The following is a 22,160-nucleotide window of genomic DNA, read 5'->3' as shown; positions in this document are numbered from 1 at the left end:
ACATCACCACTACTACATAATAGATCTGACAGAATCTATATACTAACATATACCAAATATTTATACAGTGTGGAACATTTACTAGATGTATTCAACTGGTGGAAAAGATTCTGTTTTGCTTGATCAAATATCCTTTGCCTAATTATTGTCAAATAATACTCTTATTTTTTGCAAGACATTCCTGATTTTTCCATATATATCCAAGTCCTAATTCATGTAATAGTTTTCTAATATGTGTGACCCAATTTTTTTTTTCAAACAAGTAGCTTTCAACTCAACATACATTGTATGTAAAATACAATTTTTTGAAGAAATCAGTTTTAACCAATATTTTACCATACGATAATTACGTTCATACAACAATGGATATCTCCCCAATTAAAGATATATCATATTTGTTGTAGATCCTTTAACTTTAAGCACATTTTTAAAGAAGTCTAAATGTATTTTTTCAATAGCCTCTGCATTCTGTAATCCCCATATTTCACAGCCATAAAATAATATACTAGATACATATGTATCAAACAATGATACTACTGTGTTGTAATTCAAGAACAATGTCTTAATGTTTTTCCTCAAAGAAAAGGAAGCTTTTCTACCTTGTTCAGATATACATTTAATAGCAGGTGTGAATTTATTGTTATTGTTCAGTACATAAACTGGTCTAAAACATCAACCAATACACCATTGTATAACCATTTTTCCTCATCCTTCACTTTACCACCATTCCTAAATACCATAATTTTTGTCTTTAATATATTCACGGTTAGCCCCCATTTTTCATTATAACTATATAGTACATCTAACATCTGTTGCAATTCTTCTATACTATTGAAAAAATAACCATATCGTCTGCATACAACAACAAAAAGAGACTCAAATCTTTAAATAACATGTCTGTACATCCATTTATAATAAATTCATTCTCTATATCATTTAAAAATAATATTGGGGACAATACTTCACCTTGCATTAGACCCAGGTCACATTTAAAAAAAACTCTGATTGAAAGCCATTTACACTAACACAAGATTTAACACAAAGGTACATAGATTTTATAACTTGCAACATTTCCCCACATTTTCCATATTGACGTAACTTAATTATGCCAAAGGTTGGCTCTATTCACCGAGTCAAAGGCCCTCTTATAATCCACAAAACAGCAGTAATGTCTTCTTTTGGTCTCTAATGTCTTTGTTATTATAGAATAGAGGGAAAATATTACATCAACAGTGCTGACACCACTACGGAATCCAAACTGTGCAATGGTTAGAACATTATTTTCTTCAGACCATTTATATAACCATTTATTAAGTACACTAGTAAATAATTTTGCTAAACAACTAACAAGACTCTGTAATTATTGGGGTCATTTACATCACCTTTTTTAAAAACTGGTATAATAACGGCTCGAGACCACGATGTTGGAAAAAACCCTGAATTAAGTATTACATTAAATATATTGCAAATTATAGGTAATAATATGTCACTAAATTCAATAAGAAACTCATTTAGTATTCCATCAAGACCATAACTCTTTATTACGTTTTAAATTTCTAATAGCACATAACACCGTACATTCTGTAATAGTTTTATCTAACTCCTCAAAAACAGTATTGATATTATAATAGTTATTATTCTCACTTGGCATTTCTAGGGTAGAGTCTCCAGTAGTGACTTTCTTAAAATGGTTGAAAAAATCAGTTAATGTAATGTTATTGAAATTCCTTTTTGGTTTTCTAGTGCTGATAAAATTTCTTTGGGTTATATTTACGCAAAAACTCCAACTGATTTCCTTCCATCGACTTATATTGTCTTTTTAGTTCTACTTCCAATTGCTTATAATTCTTTTTGCATTCATTTAGGATTTTATGTTTTTCACTGGATTTATCAAGATTAAATTGATGCAGAGTCAATATATTTGTTATACAATGTCCTACATTCAGGTGTAAACCATGGCTTGTCAATTTTAACACGTGACACAAATTCATGCCCCTGCGCGTGCTGTAACCTCACCGTGGTGCAGGGGTGTAACATTCTCTTTGAGAATGGCCAATACAGCACAAATTGAAGTTTAGAGTAAGATTCGGTGTCCGTAAAATTCTGTGATATTTGTATTTGTATTTTTGCACAGTTCTTTACACTGTTTTTGTTTAAACCTTGAATTTTTATATTGATGTTGATCATCACTTTATTTATTTGCATTACCATAGTTTGACACCCAATAGCCGATGTATTTTTCGTGCTGGGGTGTCGTTAAACATTCATTCATTCATTCATTCAAATTCATGCTGGCGAACACAATCACTGGTCACATGACCTTGTTCATTGCATTTGCTATTTACAACAAAAGGCTGTGTGATATCCCTTAACGTACAAATAAACTTGTCAACAATACTATCAATATATCTTTGTGAATATTCACTATCACTAGTTACACAAACATTTAATGCATCATAATTAACATGTAGCACTTCAATACATTGCTGTTTACATTCCGCAGACCACCGATACCTGACAAACTTATAACCCCTGTGACCTAGATCATGCACACCGCTATCGACCAACCAGCGAGCATCCAAGTGTATATTCACAAGCAATGGGGCGTGGTCTGAATATTGATTAAAATTACCAACAGTGAACGACTCGATGCATGGAAACAAACTTGGTTTTGTGATTAGGTAATCAACTACACTAACACCTCGTGTACCATTAAAAGTAAAAGTATTTGAAGAACCATCAATATGACGTCCATAAACAATACAGAAACCAGATGCTTTACACTGGCTGGAACGAGAAATAGCCCAATGGGGCCACCAACGGGGATCGATACTAAACCTACCGCGCATCAAGCGAGTGCTTTACCACTGGGCTAAGTCGCACCCATTAGTCGGAGGACATGGACAGACAGGGTCGAAACAGACTGAAATCGTGCGACAAATTGGAAAGGGTTGTTTTTATTAAGATTATGAGAATGATAGGCAGAGGGTGATAGACGAGAAAGATGAATGAAAGTGCGAACAAACTTTAAACAGGATTTGAACCACTGTTGTCAGCTTGATTGTTCAGCAGCTTATCCACTAGAGACAAGTGGTATTAATCACGTGGATTCTCAAGAATTCCAATGATTTATTTGAAATCATTCGCTCTATATAGATCAAAGTTCAATAATATTTAAACGGTTGATTTTTCAATATTATACACAATTACCCACGACAAGCTTAAGGAAAAACTCAATCCCTTAATCAATGGGGCATGTTACAAGGAATGGTGAACAAAGATATAAATATGTAACTATCTTACATAGATCGGACATATGGTAATGGACCACACAGATATTGTGAGGAAACCCGCTGTTATGTCATGGGCTACTCTTTTTTATTAGCAGCAAGGGATCTTTTATATGCACCATCTCACAGACAGGATAGCACATACCACGGCCTTTGATATACCAGTCGTGGTGCACTGGCTGGAACGAGAAATATCCCAATGGGCCCACAGACGGGGATTGATCCCAGACCGGCCACGCATCGAGCGAGCGCTGTAACACTGAGTTAAGTCTCACCCTAAATTTCCTCATGGACAACATATTGCAAACATACTAGTATTATATAGACAGGAAATAGGAATCCCCATGTTTGACATCCAATGATTAATAAATCAATTTGAACAGTTAATTCTGACTCGTAGTCATCAGAGGAAACCCGCTACATTGTTCTATTAGCAGCAAAACATCTTTTATATGCACTTTTTCAGGCAGGAAAGCACATACCACGGCCTTTGACCAGTTGTGGTGCACTGGTTGGAATGAGAAAAAACAATCAGTTGAACGGATCCACTGAGGTGGTTCAATCTTACGACGCAACACATTTTATTTAAGATTATATGGCGTCAGACATATGGTTAAGGACCATACAGATATTGAGAGAGGAAACCCACTCGCTACTTCATGGGCTACTCTTTTCAATTAACAGCAAGGGATCTTTTATATATGCACCATCCCACAGACAGGATACCACATACCACAGCCTTTGATATACCAGTTGTGGTGCACTGGATGGAACGAAAAATAGCCCAATGGGCCCACCGACCACAGGTACCCCCAAATAGAAACCCGTAATACAAATGTTACAGTTACATATTTACATTATACGTTATTATAACATATTATGGTGTTATTGTTTGGGGATACATGTGCCACCGACGGGGATCAATCCCAAACCGACCGCACATCAAGCGAGCCCTTTACGTCCCGCTCCTACCTACCCTAGTTGGAATGTCATAGGAATCCAGGCCTTCAAAAATAGGAATCACACTCCCATAATAGGAATGTTATCAGCGATGGCTCTGGATTGCTAGACTGGTTTATTCTAGGTCGCCATGCTCGCTATTCGGAATCCATAAGCTTAAAGAACAAGGTAGGAAACCAATCTATGATTGTTGACAGTGGAGAGGGAAAAAGTTTCATTTCTCCGGTGTTAACAACATTTGTGCCTTCCAAAATATGATCAGACACCAAATACCAAATATCAATTAAGCAAATATAAATATAATTTAAGTCCTTGGATATCAAAAACATGATTTATACCAATAAACTGACAATGGTTTGGAAGTCAATTGGTGCTGTAACAAATATATACACTTATATATATGTAAAGATTTTTTTTTATCCAAACCCGACACTAATAAAACCAAATACACATATGCAAGTAGCCGACAGAGAATTCATTTGGACAAAAATTTGAGGCATCTTAAATACGATCCTGTGCTTTGCACAATAAATGAAACTGCAGTCATTAAAACAAAATATGAGTGCTTTCAAAGGAAAAACAAAAACGGTATCAGCATACGTAATGTCATAATATGCATTTCAAATATTATAAATTCCCAATTACAAAAAGATCATTTATACACAAAACACATTCGATCCATCAGCTCGTTCCTCTAGGGCACATCCACATACAACGGGTCCTTTTTAAAGGGGTGTTCCCTCGAAATGTGACAATTAAAAGTTTTGCCACAAAGTGACTAAAAACGCAACCCTGTCAAAAAAGCCCAGCCTGTATTATCATGCATTGTATCACAACGGCAACATGAAAAAAAAAACATGTACACATTTATACAGTTAATGAGGTTTTCTACACAACTCCAAGAATCAACTGTCGTTTTTGTCCTCTTAGCCTTCACGAAGCCAGGCAAAGAACTGCACGACTTGTTTAAGAGCGACACCTTTGCCATCCACTTCTGCGGGATCATTACTGTTTTTCCACTGGTTAAATGCATCTTCTGATATAATTTCTTCATCGTACAATGTGTCAAAAAATGTCCGCAGGGCTCCTGTGGGCAGAATAATAATAATAATAAAAAAGAGGATAAAATTCACTTAAGTAATAGAAATAAATATTTATAGATATATAATAGTTGTTCAAATTCCACAATTTTGGCAGAACATGATCAAAGCATATTTTACTATTCTTCTGCATATCAACACTTTGAAAATGCTTACTTTGAAAAATAAAATTAAAATACCAAGAGTACTGGTGAGGTACATGATATGCCCGTCAGGAGTTTGATGGAAAACCACAGATATTAATGAATATGTTACGGGTATGATTCAATTCTAATTATGTGAAATTTTTACAATGGGATGGATGAACAGTTTGCTTTGGACCAACCATCATCCCAAGTTGTTCCTACATGTGAGGTTTGATGGTCCCATATGCATCTGTATGGAAGATATGATTCGGACAGACAGACAATGCCATACCATAATACGACCCATTATAGACGGTACTCTCCGAAGTGGTCAGACTTGGTCCACAGCTAAAGCTGATGGGAAAGGGCAGATGTGTGGCACAGACAGTCACAAGGGACCAGCACATTTTATGGATATTCAAGCACTGGGATGTAGAGATGGACCACAAGAAGAGGGGCTGCTGGCAGATTGGAAAGAAATAAAGAGGGAATTCAAAGACAACAGTGAGATTAAAAAAAAAAAAAATCACAAAAAAAACCTTAACAAACCCATACACATTCATGCATTAATAAGTGATAAAATTTCATGAAAACACAATGAAAGTTAAAGGTACTGTACTGACTGGGTGGATTATCCAACTTGAAGACGAGACACTGGAGAGCATACAGAGCTTGCAGCTCATGCAGAGCTTTGTGTTCCAGGTATTTCTGTAACAAGGTTCGCCGTGACCTAATGCTTCTGCGGTCAACCATGGCCATGTTACCAAAAACTGCAGAAAAACAAGCAGTTTACAAGCAATTATGACAGAACCGAACAATAATACAAGTGCAAATAAATCCAATAAAAGATTCAGAACATAGTCATTGGTATGGCAAAGATTTGTTTGATTTTTCTGTGTATCTCTATGGCAGATTGTTGTTCAATAGTCAAAACCATGCATCACTGTTTAGCCAAAACGAGATATCCAGTTAATAAAAGATAAAAACTTTACACCATATTCAAAGGTCACTTTTCAGTACTTAAGGTAATATCCAATTTTCATTATTTTAATGCAGAAAGCTGAAATTGATCAAAAGCAGACCACATCCCCAAAATCATTGACAAATATCTGTACCTGGCTCAATTTCTCCAATTTTTATGGTATTGAACAAAACATTCAACCGGGGTGTGATACCAATTTGAAAGTAAAAACTTAATAATTTTTTTTAAAGATGAAGCTTGATACCTTAATTAAATAAAATAAATTTACATTGTGTAAATGAATTAAAAATTATCACATCCCAAATTTCGACTTGTGCATTTTCAGTATCACAAACGACTATGCCCTGCCAGAAAAATAAACCTCTTTCTTACCAGACAGAGCACTGAAACATACAGAAGTCTGGAAAACTATATGTGGGACAGAGATAGAGATGAAACCTAGAGTCACCTCCGGTTGGACTGGTAGGGGTCTAATAAACCTCTTTCTTACCAGATAGAGGACTGGAACATACAGAAGTCTGGAAAACTATATGTGGGACAGAGATAGAGATGAAACCTAGAGTCACCTCCGGTTGGAGGGTCTAATAAACCTCTTTCTTACCAGATAGAGCACTGGAACATACAGAAGTCTGGAAAACTATATGTGGGACAGAGATAGAGATGAAACCTAGAGTCACCTCCGGTTGGACCGGTAGGGGTCTAATAAACCTCTTTCTTACCAGATAGAGGACTGGAACATACAGAAGTCTGGAAAACTATATGTGGGACAGAGATAGAGATGAAACCTAGAGTCACCTCCGGTTGGACTGGTAGGGGTCTAATAAACCTCTTTCTTACCAGATAGAGGACTGGAACATACAGAAGTCTGGAAAACTATATGTGGGACAGAGATAGAGATGAAACCTAGAGTCACCTCCGGTTGGAGGGTCTAATAAACCTCTTTCTTACCAGATAGAGCACTGGAACATACAGAAGTCTGGAAAACTATATGTGGGACAGAGATAGAGATGAAACCTAGAGTCACCTCCGGTTGGACCGGTAGGGGTCTAATAAACCTCTTTCTTACCAGATAGAGGACTGGAACATACAGAAGTCTGGAAAACTATATGTGGGACAGAGATAGAGATGAAACCTAGAGTCACCTCCGGTTGGACCGGTAGGGGTCTAATAAACCTCTTTCTTACCAGATAGAGGACTGGAACATACAGAAGTCTGGAAAACTATATGTGGGACAGAGATAGAGATGAAACCTAGAGTCACCTCCGGTTGGAGGGTCTAATAAACCTCTTTCTTACCAGATAGAGGACTGGAACATACAGAAGTCTGGAAAACTATATGTGGGACAGAGATAGAGATGAAACCTAGAGTCACCTCCGGTTGGACTGGTAGGGGTCTAATAAACCTCTTTCTTACCAGATAGAGCACTGAAACATACAGAAGTCTGGAAAACTATATGTGGGACAGAGATAGAGATGAAACCTAGAGTCACCTCCGGTTGGACTGGTAGGGGTCTAATAAACCTCTTTCTTACCAGATAGAGGACTGGAACATACAGAAGTCTGGAAAACTATATGTGGGACAGAGATAGAGATGAAACCTAGAGTCACCTCCGGTTGGAACGGTAGGGGTCTAATAAACCTCTTTCTTACCAGATATAGCATTGGAACATACAGAAGTCTGGAAAACTATATGTGGGACAGAGATAGAGATGAAACCTAGAGTCACCTCCGGTTGGACTGGTAGGGGTCTAATAAACCTCTTTCTTACCAGATATAGCATTGGAACATACAGAAGTCTGGAAAACTATATGTGGGACAGAGATAGAGATGAAACCTAGAGTCACCTCCGGTTGGACTGGTAGGGGTCTAATAAACCTCTTTCTTACCAGATAGAGCACTGGAACATACAGAAGTCTGGAAAACTATATGTGGGACAGAGATAGAGATGAAACCTAGAGTCACCTCCGGTTGGACTGGTAGGGGTCTAATAAACCTCTTTCTTACCAGATAGAGCACTGGAACATACAGAAGTCTGGAAAACTATATGTGGGACAGAGATAGAGATGAAACCTATAGTCACCCCCGGTTGGACCAGTTTGGGTCTAATAAATCTCTTTCTCACCAGATATAGCATTGGAACATACAGCCGTCATCAAGGCTCGGATGAATCGAGGATCTTTAGTGGTTTCCTCAGACACATTTGCCTGCAAACAGAACATCAGTGAAAAAAACATCAAGATGGTGGGTCTTAGTGAAATATATAACAAGGTTTATACATTACAGCTGTAATAATTCCATACATGTCATGAAAATTCTGTGAGTCATAGAATGAAGTTGGGTTATGGAAAATTAAAATTAGTTGCAAATTTTAAGACACCCGAACCCCCCCACCCCACCCTTTAAAAACACAAAAACGTTTAAAGCCTTTGATATAGCAGTCATGGTGCACTGGCTGGAACGAGAAATGGCCCAATAACAGGGTTCATACAGGTTTGAGAAAATAGAATTCAAGGACTTTTTCAAGTACTTAAATTCATTTTTCAAGGACACAAAAACATGTTTTAAATAAATTTACCTAGTAATAAAAAGTAGAATGTCATTGCACATATAATTATACACTGCTTCAAGTGTTCACTGTCACTCCTTCATGGTCTGCTGGATGGAGTCCTTAACCCCTTCCAACTTGGCTTGTTTTTCCTTAATAGCATTTCTAAAAAAGTTAAACTTACCAATAAATTCCCTGTTGTTTGATCTTGCCTGGCATGTTGAAAGAATTTTCACGGTCAATTTAACAATCAAACAATGATGTCTTCCGATGATGTACAACGACCACATGTCCACATGCGCAAATACTTTGACCCAATCAGAGAGCAGCATTTGTGAATATTTAATTTCCGTGGACAGCCGAAGCACATATTTGGCGGGAATGACAAAGAAGTTTTGGATTGACGCATAAATAAACCTACGGAAGCGATTCATTTTTTTTTACTAAAGCTAGGAAAGGCATCTTTCATATCTTTTCAGGAGAGAAAAATAAAATTCAAGGACTTTTCAAAGACTTTTTCACAAAAATATGATTTTTCAAGATTTTCAAGGCCTTTAAAATACATTAACAAAATTCAAGTACTTCCAAGCACCTGTGCGAACCCCACCAATAGGCCCACCGACAGGGATCTATCACAAACCGACTGTGTATCAAGTGAGCCATTTACCTCTGGCCTACATTCAAAGCAACACAAAGTCATAGGGATTTCATAGCCAATCTGCTTTAAAACACTAATAATAAAGTATGTTAATAAAAATCCTTGAAAATCATAGGATTTGGTTTCTAACATTACTGGATGACATTCATTTTAGTTTTGTTTTTTCCTTTCAAATTTATTAAAATTTGGAGACATATTCTGCCATCAAAACATTTAACTGCAGAACAGACTAGGAAATGCACAAAAACACGAATTAAATTTTGAATAGTAAATGATAATTAACAATGTTACAATATTATTTCATTTCCCCAAATTTTACATGTTCTGCTATTGCTAGTTGGTCAGTGTTTTACCTCAATCCAGTCAAATACATTTTCATTATCACAGTGAGATTGCGTGAGCTGTTCTTTCAAGTCGTCACAGATCTTGTCAAATGAAACTTTGCTTGTAGGCGTGCTAGGCTGGGAAGATGGATCTACTGTAAACTCCAAGTTCTGAAAACACAACCAAAAAACAAACAGAAAACCCATTACATATGCAATACATGACAGGTAGTGGCAAATGTACCAATCGTTAACAAAATAGACAAATTATGAAGATGGTTGAATTATTCACTTTTAATATAACATCAATGATCTGTCAAATTACAGGTTTGTTTCTTTAAAGACTTCACAAAGACATTTTTTATTACATTACAAACATATAGATGAATGGTGACAATAGTAATCCTCTTTTGGTATGGGATTATTTGATATTGTGCACCATGTTTTTCGATCAGTTCAGCCATTTCATTATTAGCCGAGTTCAATGCACACAAAATCGAATATAAGTTTGCTTTGTTCAATGACACCACTAGAGCAAAATTTATTAATCATCGGGTATTTACTGTAAAACATTTGGTAATTTTGACAGTCTAAGAGAAGAAATCTTCCATTAGTAGCAAATTATCTTTTATATGCACCATCCCACAGACAGGACAGCACATACCATCCCACAGACAGGACAGCACATACCATCCCACAGACAGGACAGCACATACCATATCACAGAGAGAACATAACATACCATCCCACAGACAGGACAGCACATACCATCCCACAGACAGGACAGCACATACCATCCCACAGACAGGACATAACATACCATCCCACAGACAGGACATAACATACCATCCCACAGACAGGACAGCACATACCATCCCACAGACAGAACATAACATACCATCCCACAGACAGAACATAACATACCATCCCACAGACAGAACATAACATACCATCCCACAGACAGGACAGCACATACCATCCCACAGACAGAACATAACATACCATCCCACAGACAGAACATAACATACCATCCCACAGACAGAACATACCATACCATCCCACAGACAGAACATAACATACCATCCCACAGACAGAACATAACATACCATCCCACAGACAGAACATACCATACCATCCCACAGACAGAACATACCATACCATCCCACAGACAGAACATACCATACCATCCCACAGACAGAACATAACATACCATCCCACAGACAGAACATAACATACCATCCCACAGACAGAACATAACATACCATCCCACAGACAGAACATAACATACGCCATCCCACAGACAGAACATAACATACGCCATCCCACAGACAGAACATACCATACCATCCCACAGACAGGACAGCACATACCATCCCACAGACAGAACATAACATACCATCCCACAGACAGAACATAACATACCATCCCACAGACAGAACATAACATACCATCCCACAGACAGAACATAACATACCATCCCAGAGACAGAACATACGCCATCCCACAGACAGAACATACGCCATCCCACAGACAGGACAGCACATACCATCCCACAGACAGAACATAACATACCATCCCACAGACAGAACATAACATACCATCCCACAGACAGAACATACGCCATCCCACAGACAGAACATACGCCATCCCACAGACAGAACATACGCCATCCCACAGACAGAACATACGCCATCCCACAGACAGAACATAACATACCATCCCACAGACAGAACATACGCCATCCCACAGACAGAACATACGCCATCCCACAGACAGAACATAACATACCATCCCACAGACAGAACATAACATACCATCCCACAGACAGAACATACGCCATCCCACAGACAGAACATACGCCATCCCACAGACAGAACATACGCCATCCCACAGACAGAACATAACATACCATCCCACAGACAGAACATACGCCATCCCACAGACAGAACATACGCCATCCCACAGACAGAACATAACATACCATCCCACAGACAGAACATAACATACCATCCCACAGACAGAACATAACATACCATCCCACAGACAGAACATAACATACCATCCCACAGACAGAACGTAACATACCATCCCACAGACAGAACGTAACATACCATCCCACAGACAGAACGTAACATACCATCCCACAGACAGAACATAACATACCATCCCACAGACAGAACATAACATACCATCCCACAGACAGAACATAACATACCATCCCACAGACAGAACATAACATACCATCCCACAGACAGAACATAACATACGCCATCCCACAGACAGAACATAACATACGCCATCCCACAGACAGAACATACCATACCATCCCACAGACAGGACAGCACATACCATCCCACAGACAGAACATAACATACCATCCCACAGACAGAACATAACATACCATCCCACAGACAGAACATAACATACCATCCCACAGACAGAACATAACATACCATCCCACAGACAGAACATAACATACCATCCCACAGACAGAACATAACATACCATATCACAGACAGAACATAACATACCATCCCACAGACAGAACATAACATACCATCCCACAGACAGAACATAACATACCATATCACAGACAGAACATACCATACCATCCCACAGACAGAACATAACATACCATCCCACAGACAGAACATACCATACCATCCCACAGACAGAACATAACATACCATCCCACAGACAGAACATAACATACCATCCCACAGACAGAACATACCATACCATCCCACAGACAGAACATAACATACCATCCCACAGACAGAACATAACATACCATATCACAGACAGAACATAACATACCATCCCACAGACAGAACATACCATACCATCCCACAGACAGAACATAACATACCATCCCACAGACAGAACATAACATACCATATCACAGACAGAACATAACATACCATCCCACAGACAGAACATAACATACCATCCCACAGACAGAACATAACATACCATATCACAGACAGAACATAACATACCATCCCACAGACAGAACATAACATACCATATCACAGACAGAACATAACATACCATCCCACAGACAGAACATACCATACCATCCCACAGACAGAACATACCATACCATCCCACAGACAGAACATACCATACCATCCCACAGACAGAACATAACATACCATCCCACAGACAGAACATAACATACGCCATCCCACAGACAGAACATAACATACCATCCCACAGACAGAACATAACATACGCCATCCCACAGACAGAACATAACATACCATATCATAGACAGAACATACCATACCATCCCACAGACAGAACATACCATACCATCCCACAGACAGAACAAACCATACCATCCCACAGACAGAACGTAACATACCATATCATAGACAGAACATAACATACCATCCCACAGACAGAACATAACATACCATCCCACAGACAGAACATACCATACCATCCCACAGACAGAACATAACATACCATCCCACAGACAGAACATAACATACCATCCCACAGACAGAACATAACATACCATCCCACAGACAGAACATAACATACGCCATCCCACAGACAGAACATAACATACGCCATCCCACAGACAGAACATACCATACCATCCCACAGACAGAACATAACATACGCCATCCCACAGACAGAACATAACATACCATCCCACAGACAGAACATACCATACCATCCCACAGACAGAACATAACATACCATCCCACAGACAGAACATACCATACCATCCCACAGACAGAACATACCATACCATCCCACAGACAGAACATACCATACCATCCCACAGACAGAACATAACATACCATCCCACAGACAGAACATACCATACCATCCCACAGACAGAACATACCATACCATCCCACAGACAGAACATAACATACCATCCCACAGACAGAACATACCATACCATCCCACAGACAGAACATACCATACCATCCCACAGACAGAACATACCATACCATCCCACAGACAGAACATAACATACCATCCCACAGACAGAACATAACATACCATCCCACAGACAGAACATACCATCCCACAGACAGAACATAACATCCCACAGACAGAACATAACACACCATCCCACAGACAGAACATAACATACCATCCCACAGACAGAACATACCATCCCACAGACAGAACATAACATACCATCCCACAGACAGAACATAACATACCATCCCACAGACAGAACATACCATCCCACAGACAGAACATAACATCCCACAGACAGAACATAACACACCATCCCACAGACAGAACATAACATACCATCCCACAGACAGAACATAACATACCATCCCACAGACAGAACATACCATCCCACAGACAGAACATAACATACCATCCCACAGACAGAACATAACATACCATCCCACAGACAGAACATACCATACCATCCCACAGACAGAACATACCATACCATCCCACAGACAGAACATAACATACCATAGCCTTAGCTGGTAAAAAGAAAATAGCTCAATGGGCCAGTGACAGGGATCAATCCTAGATGGACCATGCATCAGACGAAACATTTTAACACTGGGCTACGTCCCAACCCCGGCTGTAATCACATGCAAAGTAATTTCCTACATAAACTGAATACAGTGAGGGGTCTAATCATGGAAAGTAGGTTCCTGCATCTACTGAATACAGTGAGGGGTCTAATCATGGAAAGTAGGTTCCTGCATCTACTGAATACAGTGAGGGGTCTAATCATGGAAAGTAGGTTCCTGCATCTACTGAATACAGTGAGGGGTCTAATCATGGAAAGTAAGTTCCTGCATCTACTGAATACAGTGAGGGGTCTAATCATGGAAAGTAGGTTCCTGCATCTACTGAATACAGTGAGGGGTCTAATCATGGAAAGTAGGTTCCTACATCTACTGAATACAGTGAGGGGTCTAATCATGCAAAGTAGGTTCCTGCATCAACTGAATACAGTGAGGGGTCTAATCATGGAAAGTAGGTTCCTACATAAACTGAATACAGTGAGGGGTCTAATCATGCAAAGTAGGTTCCTGCATCTACTGAATACAGTGAGGGGTCTAATCATGCAAAGTAGGTTCCTGCATCTACTGAATACAGTGAGGGGTCTAATCATGCAAAGTAGGTTCCTGCATCTACTGAATACAGTGAGAGGTCTAATCATGCAAAGTAGGTTCCTGCATCTACTGAATACAGTGAGGCGTCTAATCATGCAAAGTAGGTTCCTGCATCTACTGAATACAGTGAGGGGTCTAATCATGCAAAGTAGGTTCCTGCATCTACTGAATACAGTGAATAATCATGCAGAGTAGGTTCCTACATCTACTGAATACAGTGAGGGGTCTAATCATGCAAAGTAGGTTCCTGCATCTACTGAATACAGTGAGGGGTCTAATCATGGAAAGTAGGTTCCTGCATCTACTGAATACAGTGAGGCGTCTAATCATGGAAAGTAGGTTCCTGCATCTACTGAATACAGTGAGGGGTATAATCATGGAAAGTAGGTTCCTGCATCTACTGAATACAGTGAGGCGTCTAATCATGGAAAGTAGGTTCCTGCATCTACTGAATACAGTGAGGCGTCTAATCATGGAAAGTAGGTTCCTGCATCTACTGAATACAGTGAGGGGTCTAATCAGGGAAAGTAGGTTCCTGCATGTACTGAATACAGTGAGGGGTCTAATCATGCAAAGTAGGTTCCTGCCTCTACTGAATACAGTGAGGGGTCTAATCAGTGAGGGGTCTAATCAGGGAAAGTAGGTTCCTGCATAAACTGAATACAGTGAGGGGTCTAATCATGGAAAGTAGGTTCCTGCATAAACTGAATACAGTGAGGGGTCTAATCATGAAAAGTAGACAGTGGTGCATTAGTAGTAGCTGCAGGAAAATAAATAATCACCACATTATGACTACTGTAGGATAAACAAATGATTAATATATAAAACACACCTTATCTTTCAAGAACTGCTCAACTTCTTGATGTGGAACAAAATCTGACCACTGAAGACCAGATGACCGCCACAAATCTCCTACAATCTTGTGACCCTGATTGTGAAAAAATCAATGGAAATATTTTGAGAAAACAAGATTAATTACATTAAAAGAAATACCCGAAATCGGACTTTCTTTGTTTAAAGAACAGAGCTTTGGTCAACATTCGGCATGAATAAAAGCAAGCATAGTGTGGGGTTAATCTCTAAACAGGTTACCATAAATTACAGCCCTGGGCCCCGTTCCATGAAAGAATTGTAGCTAAGGTTAATTGTAGTGACTTACGGTGAATTTTACAACTGGCACCGTAAACTTTACAGCCGTTCCACAAAGGAACCTTAAGGTAGTCGTAACTATCCCTTTAATGATTACAGCCGTTCCACGAAAGAATTGTAGCTAAGGTTAATTGTAGTGACATACGGTGAATTTTACAACTGGCACCGTAAACTTTACAGCCGTTCCACGAAAGAATTGTAGCTAAGGTTAATTGTAGTGACTTACGGTGAATTTTACAACTGGCACCGTAAACTTTACAGCCGTTCCACGAAAGATTGTAGCTAAGGTTAATTGTAGTGACTTACGGTGAATTTTACAACTGGCACCGCAAACATTACAGCCGTTCCACGAAATAATTGTAGCTAAGGTTAATTGTAGTGACTTACGGTGAATTTTACAACTGGCACCGTAAACTTTACAGCCGTTCCACAAAGGAACCTTATAGTAGTCGTAAGTGCCCCTTTAATGATTAAAATATTCTTTACGAAGAAGTACGAATTAGTTAAATAATGAATTGGTTACCGACTTTTCGGAACATCTTAGATGTATTCATTGGTATCGGACATCCATGAAGTAACTTTGTCAGTTTATTTGCTAAGCGATAATTGTCACATGCATAAGACATGTGAGTTATCTCCCGTATTTTCGTGTGAAAGTCATATGGCCTAGAATGTTTTTTCATATCGAACGCCGAGTTTTACAAATGGTATTTGATATATATTAGATCCATTTTTATACAAAAAGTTAGTATCCTTCTTAGAAAATGACCAAATCATCATTTAACTGCCATTTGACAGCTACGTTAGTGGCTTACAACTGCCTCGTACCTATTGTAAATTTTCACAGTAATTCATGACAATAGTAACCTACGCTGCGTCGTGGAACGGGTTGGCGATTGTAGAACAAAATTAAGGAGGCGATAGTAGGTATTTACGGCAATAGTAGTGCTAAGATCGCTTCGTGGAACGGTAGTCGGTATTTACGGCGATAGTAGTGCTAAGATCGCTTCGTGGAACGGTAGTGGGTATTTACGGCGATAGGAGTGCTAAGATCGCTTCGTGGAACGGTAGTGGGTATTTACGGCGATAGGAGTGCTAAGATCGCTTCGTGGAACGGTAGTGGGTATTTACGGCGATAGTAGTGCTAAGATCGCTTCGTGGAACGGTAGTGGGTATTTACGGCGATAGTAGTGCTAAGATCGCTTCGTGGAACGGTAGTGGATATTTACGGCAATAGTAGTGCTAAGATCGCTTCGTGGAACGGTAGTGGATATTTACGGCAATAGTAGTGCTAAGATCGCTTCGTGGAACGGTAGTGGATGATCGCTTCGTGGAACGGTAGTGGGCATTTACGGCAATAGGAGTGCTAAGATCGCTTCGTGGAACGGTAGTGGGTATTTACGGCGATAGTAGTGCTAAGATCGCTTCGTGGAACGGTAGTAGGTATTTACGGCAATAGTAGTGCTAAGATCGCCTCGTGGAACGGTAGTAGGTATTTACGGCAATAGTAGTGCTAAGATCGCTTCGTGGAACGGTAGTAGATATTTACGGCGATAGTAGTGCTAAGATCGCTTCGTGGAACGGTAGTGGGTATTTACGGCAATAGTAGTGCTAAGATCGCTTCGTGGAACGGTAGTAGGTATTTACGGCAACAGTAGTGCTAAGATCGCTTCATGGAACGGGGCCCTGGTAATCTATAGGTTACGACACATCAAGTTTAAAATTCATATTACTTACTATATTTTGGAGAACAAAGTACCGTTCTGACTGACATGTGGTAGCCTCCTGGTAACCAAAACGATTCTTAAACTATTTCAATTCCTAATTCCTCTTCTTTCAATAAGAGCAAAATTAAAGATTTAATAACCAATTTTAACACTGAGGTCACAATTCATCCCCTTTCACATGAAATGATACTTTAGTTTCTGCAACCAGTACAATAAGCTTTAAGTCAGTTTTCAGGAATACCCCCCCCCCCCACCCCACCACCACCACCCCACCCACCCACCCCTTTCGATCTGGCAAATTCTCCCATCTCTAAACTTCTTTTGTTGTCAATGTCCGAATCCCAGCCCTCGTCTCTTCAACACTAGAGGTGCTTGGCTCATTGTCATTTGTGCCACACATTGCCAGATTCCATCACTTATGACATTATTAAGAGTCATCTGTGACCACCTATTTTATCCCCTACATCTGGCAATCAAAAGAGCCAAGAGTCAGACCAGCTTTAATAGTGGCTATGCTTACAGTGTTTGCTCTATTACATCACTCACCAGTTCTTGACTGGCATCATGCAAGATTTCACAGACCAAGATGCCAGCTTTATTATTCTTTATCAGAGGTTTGCAAGCTTGCTGCAAGAAGCTCAAAGGAACACTTCCATCCCGCACCATTGGCCCAATAAGCTCTCCTAAATATTTCCATATCTTGGGAATATCAGTTTCCACATCTTTAGCAAACTGCAGAATTTCAGTCAAACTGGAAAAACAAAACAAAAACAAGTTATTGAATTTTGATATTACTTTAATAACAAGCAAGCATTCTGACAGTACTACTAAAGCAATACACGTTCCCTACTGTTAATAGCTATATAACATCTTTATTTCTTTATGAATTCATGAAAATAAGCATAAACCCCAACATATTTACATCTAAACTGGATGAACAATTAAAACTGATATATTCGACTTTTATAATCGATCATCACTTCAGTAGTGACCAACCAAACAATTTGTTTAATATAATCCATCATTGGAACATATCTAATCAAAGTCATTGATTATTTAACACTGTACCTCAGGTAAACTTAGTACAGAGAAGAAAAATACATCAATGAAGGCTGGTAAAGGCTCACCCTTTTAAGTAAGTATCGACACTTAACACATTTTGTCTGATGAGATCGTGGAGGAAAGCCCCGGTCTGGCGTCTAGCTGGTTTCGAACGTTCAAGCACATGGTTTATTGCAGTCTGTACAAATATATGTATCATGCTTGGACATCGCAACTCTGTCACACACAAAACTGCTTCCTGAAAAAAAAATAGAACGTAACAGCCAGTAATGCCAGGGTACATTTATTCTTGTTCACCTACAAGCAGGTATCAAAACAATACATGACAATCTGGAAAACTTTTAGGAGTGCTGTACATCAACACCTTGCAATAAAAAATTGAATAAATTTTATTTAAAACTACAGATCTAGAACCATTCTAGAAGGATGATCTTCAGCTCACCCAAGTTTGTTCATGGCGAAGAATAGAAAACTAAACTGTATTTACAACATATACATTTATTTTTATTTACAGAATGTTTGAGAACATCACAGAGAAACAATAGCTGTCAAGGAAATTTCTTAAATCTGTACCACTTTCACAGTATGCGACTGATTATTATATGAAGTGTAAAAGCTGAACAAAAACAAAAAAAAAAGGGGAAACAAAATTCAAAACAAAAAACACATGCAATATTAATCCTAAATTTGCTTAATTTTTCAAAACCACTACATTGGTCTTTCTACATACTGGGGCAAACATACATATTACAACTTTGACAATACACATTTTGTTTCACAATCAACACACCTTTTTGTCTTGTATATGCAAATATTCATTGATAATTGCCCTTGTTTTGAGTTCCATTTCTTCCACAGTCCATTCTTTAACCACTTCCGCCGGCTTCTCGGTTTCTTTCTGTCTGGGTTCTCGTGTTCGACTGCCTTCTCGGCTCGCTGGTGCAGATGGAGGGGTTGATCTCCCACTCACAATTGTTCTGTAATTGAAAGGCAAGAATATTTATTGTTTCATGACACCTCAGCACTTTAACTACATCTGTTTGATGTGCAACACACCAAAGGCTGTGGTGCCCATTGCAACATGGCCCTACACTTTTTCTGTTAATTTATGCTAAAAAAAACAAAACCCAAGGAAGCAAATGCTATATTTAAACTCAAGACATTCAAAATGTTCTTGGAGAAGCATTCCTTTAAAACCCTAGTAACAGGCTCAGGCCCTAGCTTTGGTTTCTCAAATTTCCATCCCCCACCCCCCACCTTTCAAACACTCTAATTCCTGCATATCATTCTGTTGACAGAGAAAATGTACTGTTCACAACAGAAACTACATGAAACTAGATTTTAGGATAAAATCAAACATTTTCGACTCACTAATATAATGTTCTGGTTTAAATCTCATTAAAATGTTTTACTGTCACATTGAAAACCTAATAGCATTAAAATCGCATTATCTAAGTTTTAAAAGCTATTTTCCAAAGCCACACTTAAAGCCTACCTGGCACTGGCAATTGCTCGCTCTCTCTCCAGTTCCTGAGACCCATGTCCACCAGGTCGTCCTTTCAAAGCCGCATATCTGAAGGAAGGAAGGAAATGCTTTATTTAACGATGCACTCAACACATTTTATTTACAGCATATCTGAAATAAATATTTAGTGTCCACGTAAATATCCAAGTAGGGCAGTAAAGAGAAGCAGCTACCAAATGCTCATATAAACAGCTGTATGTTGAGGAAAGAATTTATTCTGTTTAGTGCTTTTGCGAATATGACTGTCATCATTTCAAGAAACTGGGGCCAATGTTGTCCTGGTGTCATTCAATTTCAAATCAACAAATATTAAGTGTCTCCCAAGTACTTTGGCAGGGTACCCACATAATTTTCAAATAAAATTCCCTGTATTTTCCCTTAACTTTCCCTGTTGTAAAATATTTTCCCATATCCATAATTTTTTATTGTATACAAGGGCCTGCTGTCACCCCCAACAGCCGTGCCTTCAAATCCAAATACCATAATCAGCATATTGTGACAATATATATATATATACATACACTGTATGTGTGTATATTTCAATTAATTAAAAGAAAATTCCAGTTGATGTTGTCTAGCCATTATAACTACAGTACATGTAAAAGTTACATGCCTGAATATAATGATTATGGTTTACAAATATATATTATATATACTAGATTAAGTCTGGTATAACCTTCTACTCACATCTGTGTTTAAATTTGTATTAATACAGCAATCATAAAGATGAGTAACAGATTAATAGACTTTACAAACATTATTTGTTCAAAGTTCAGCAAATAATATTTCAAACATCTGAACTGTAACTGTTTTTATATTTTGAAACAACTTGTCTGTGCATGTAAGCAAACACATACACGTACATGGGCATTTTAAACTAAGATTAAAATGTCTCTGTATCGTTAATAGCTGTGGAGACTTATTTTGCCTTATAAACTAATAATAAAGGCTTTGGATCAGAATGTATTTTTCCAAATATTAAAAATATTTTTGTAAAAATATTTCTTTCTCTTCCAGCTTTTTTGTTTTAGATTTAATTATCACAAAAACAAGTCTTCACATTGAAGATGATTATGTATAACAGAAATGTTAGAAAAGCTATTTAATTATCACAAAAACAAGTCTTCACATTGAAGATGATTATGTACAGCAGAAATGTTAGAAAAGCTATTTAATTATCACAAAAACAAGTCTTCACATTGAAGATGATTATGTACAGCAGAAATGTTAGAAAAGCTATTTAATTATCACAAAAACAAGTCTTCACATTGAAGATGATTATGTACAGCAGAAATGTTAGAAAAGCTATTTAATTATCACAAAAACAAGTCTTCACATTGAAGATGATTATGTACAGCAGAAATGTTAGTAAAGCTATTTAATTATCACAAAAACAAGTCTTCACATTGAAGATGATTATGTACAGCAGAAATGTTAGAAAAGCTATTTAATTATCACAAAAACAAGTCTTCACATTGAAGATGATTATGTACAGCAGAAATGTTAGACAAGCTATTTAATTATCACAAAAACAAGTCTTCACATTGAAGATGATTATGTACAGCAGAAATGTTAGTAAAGCTATTTAATTATCACAA

General features: G+C 38.3%; 1 protein-coding gene across 1 annotated transcript in view; it reads right to left on the bottom strand.

Annotated features, from left to right (window-relative positions):
• Positions 1-4,841: 4,841 nt before the first annotated feature.
• The window catches only part of LOC121389989 (eukaryotic translation initiation factor 4 gamma 1-like), a 65,459-nt gene continuing 48,140 nt past the window's right edge, over positions 4,842-22,160 (bottom strand). Inside the window, 9 exon segments of the mRNA XM_041521680.1 lie at positions 4,842-5,337; positions 6,099-6,245; positions 8,579-8,660; positions 10,013-10,153; positions 15,932-16,027; positions 18,522-18,726; positions 19,103-19,275; positions 19,828-20,014; positions 20,533-20,610. Coding sequence (XP_041377614.1) covers positions 5,156-5,337; positions 6,099-6,245; positions 8,579-8,660; positions 10,013-10,153; positions 15,932-16,027; positions 18,522-18,726; positions 19,103-19,275; positions 19,828-20,014; positions 20,533-20,610 — 1,291 coding nt within the window. The 3' untranslated portion in view covers positions 4,842-5,155.

The sequence above is a fragment of the Gigantopelta aegis genome, chromosome 15, assembly GCF_016097555.1.
Source record: "Gigantopelta aegis isolate Gae_Host chromosome 15, Gae_host_genome, whole genome shotgun sequence".
NCBI classification, from domain to species: Eukaryota; Metazoa; Mollusca; class Gastropoda; order Neomphalida; family Peltospiridae; genus Gigantopelta; species Gigantopelta aegis.
This window is presented reverse-complemented; position numbering and strand designations above follow the sequence as displayed.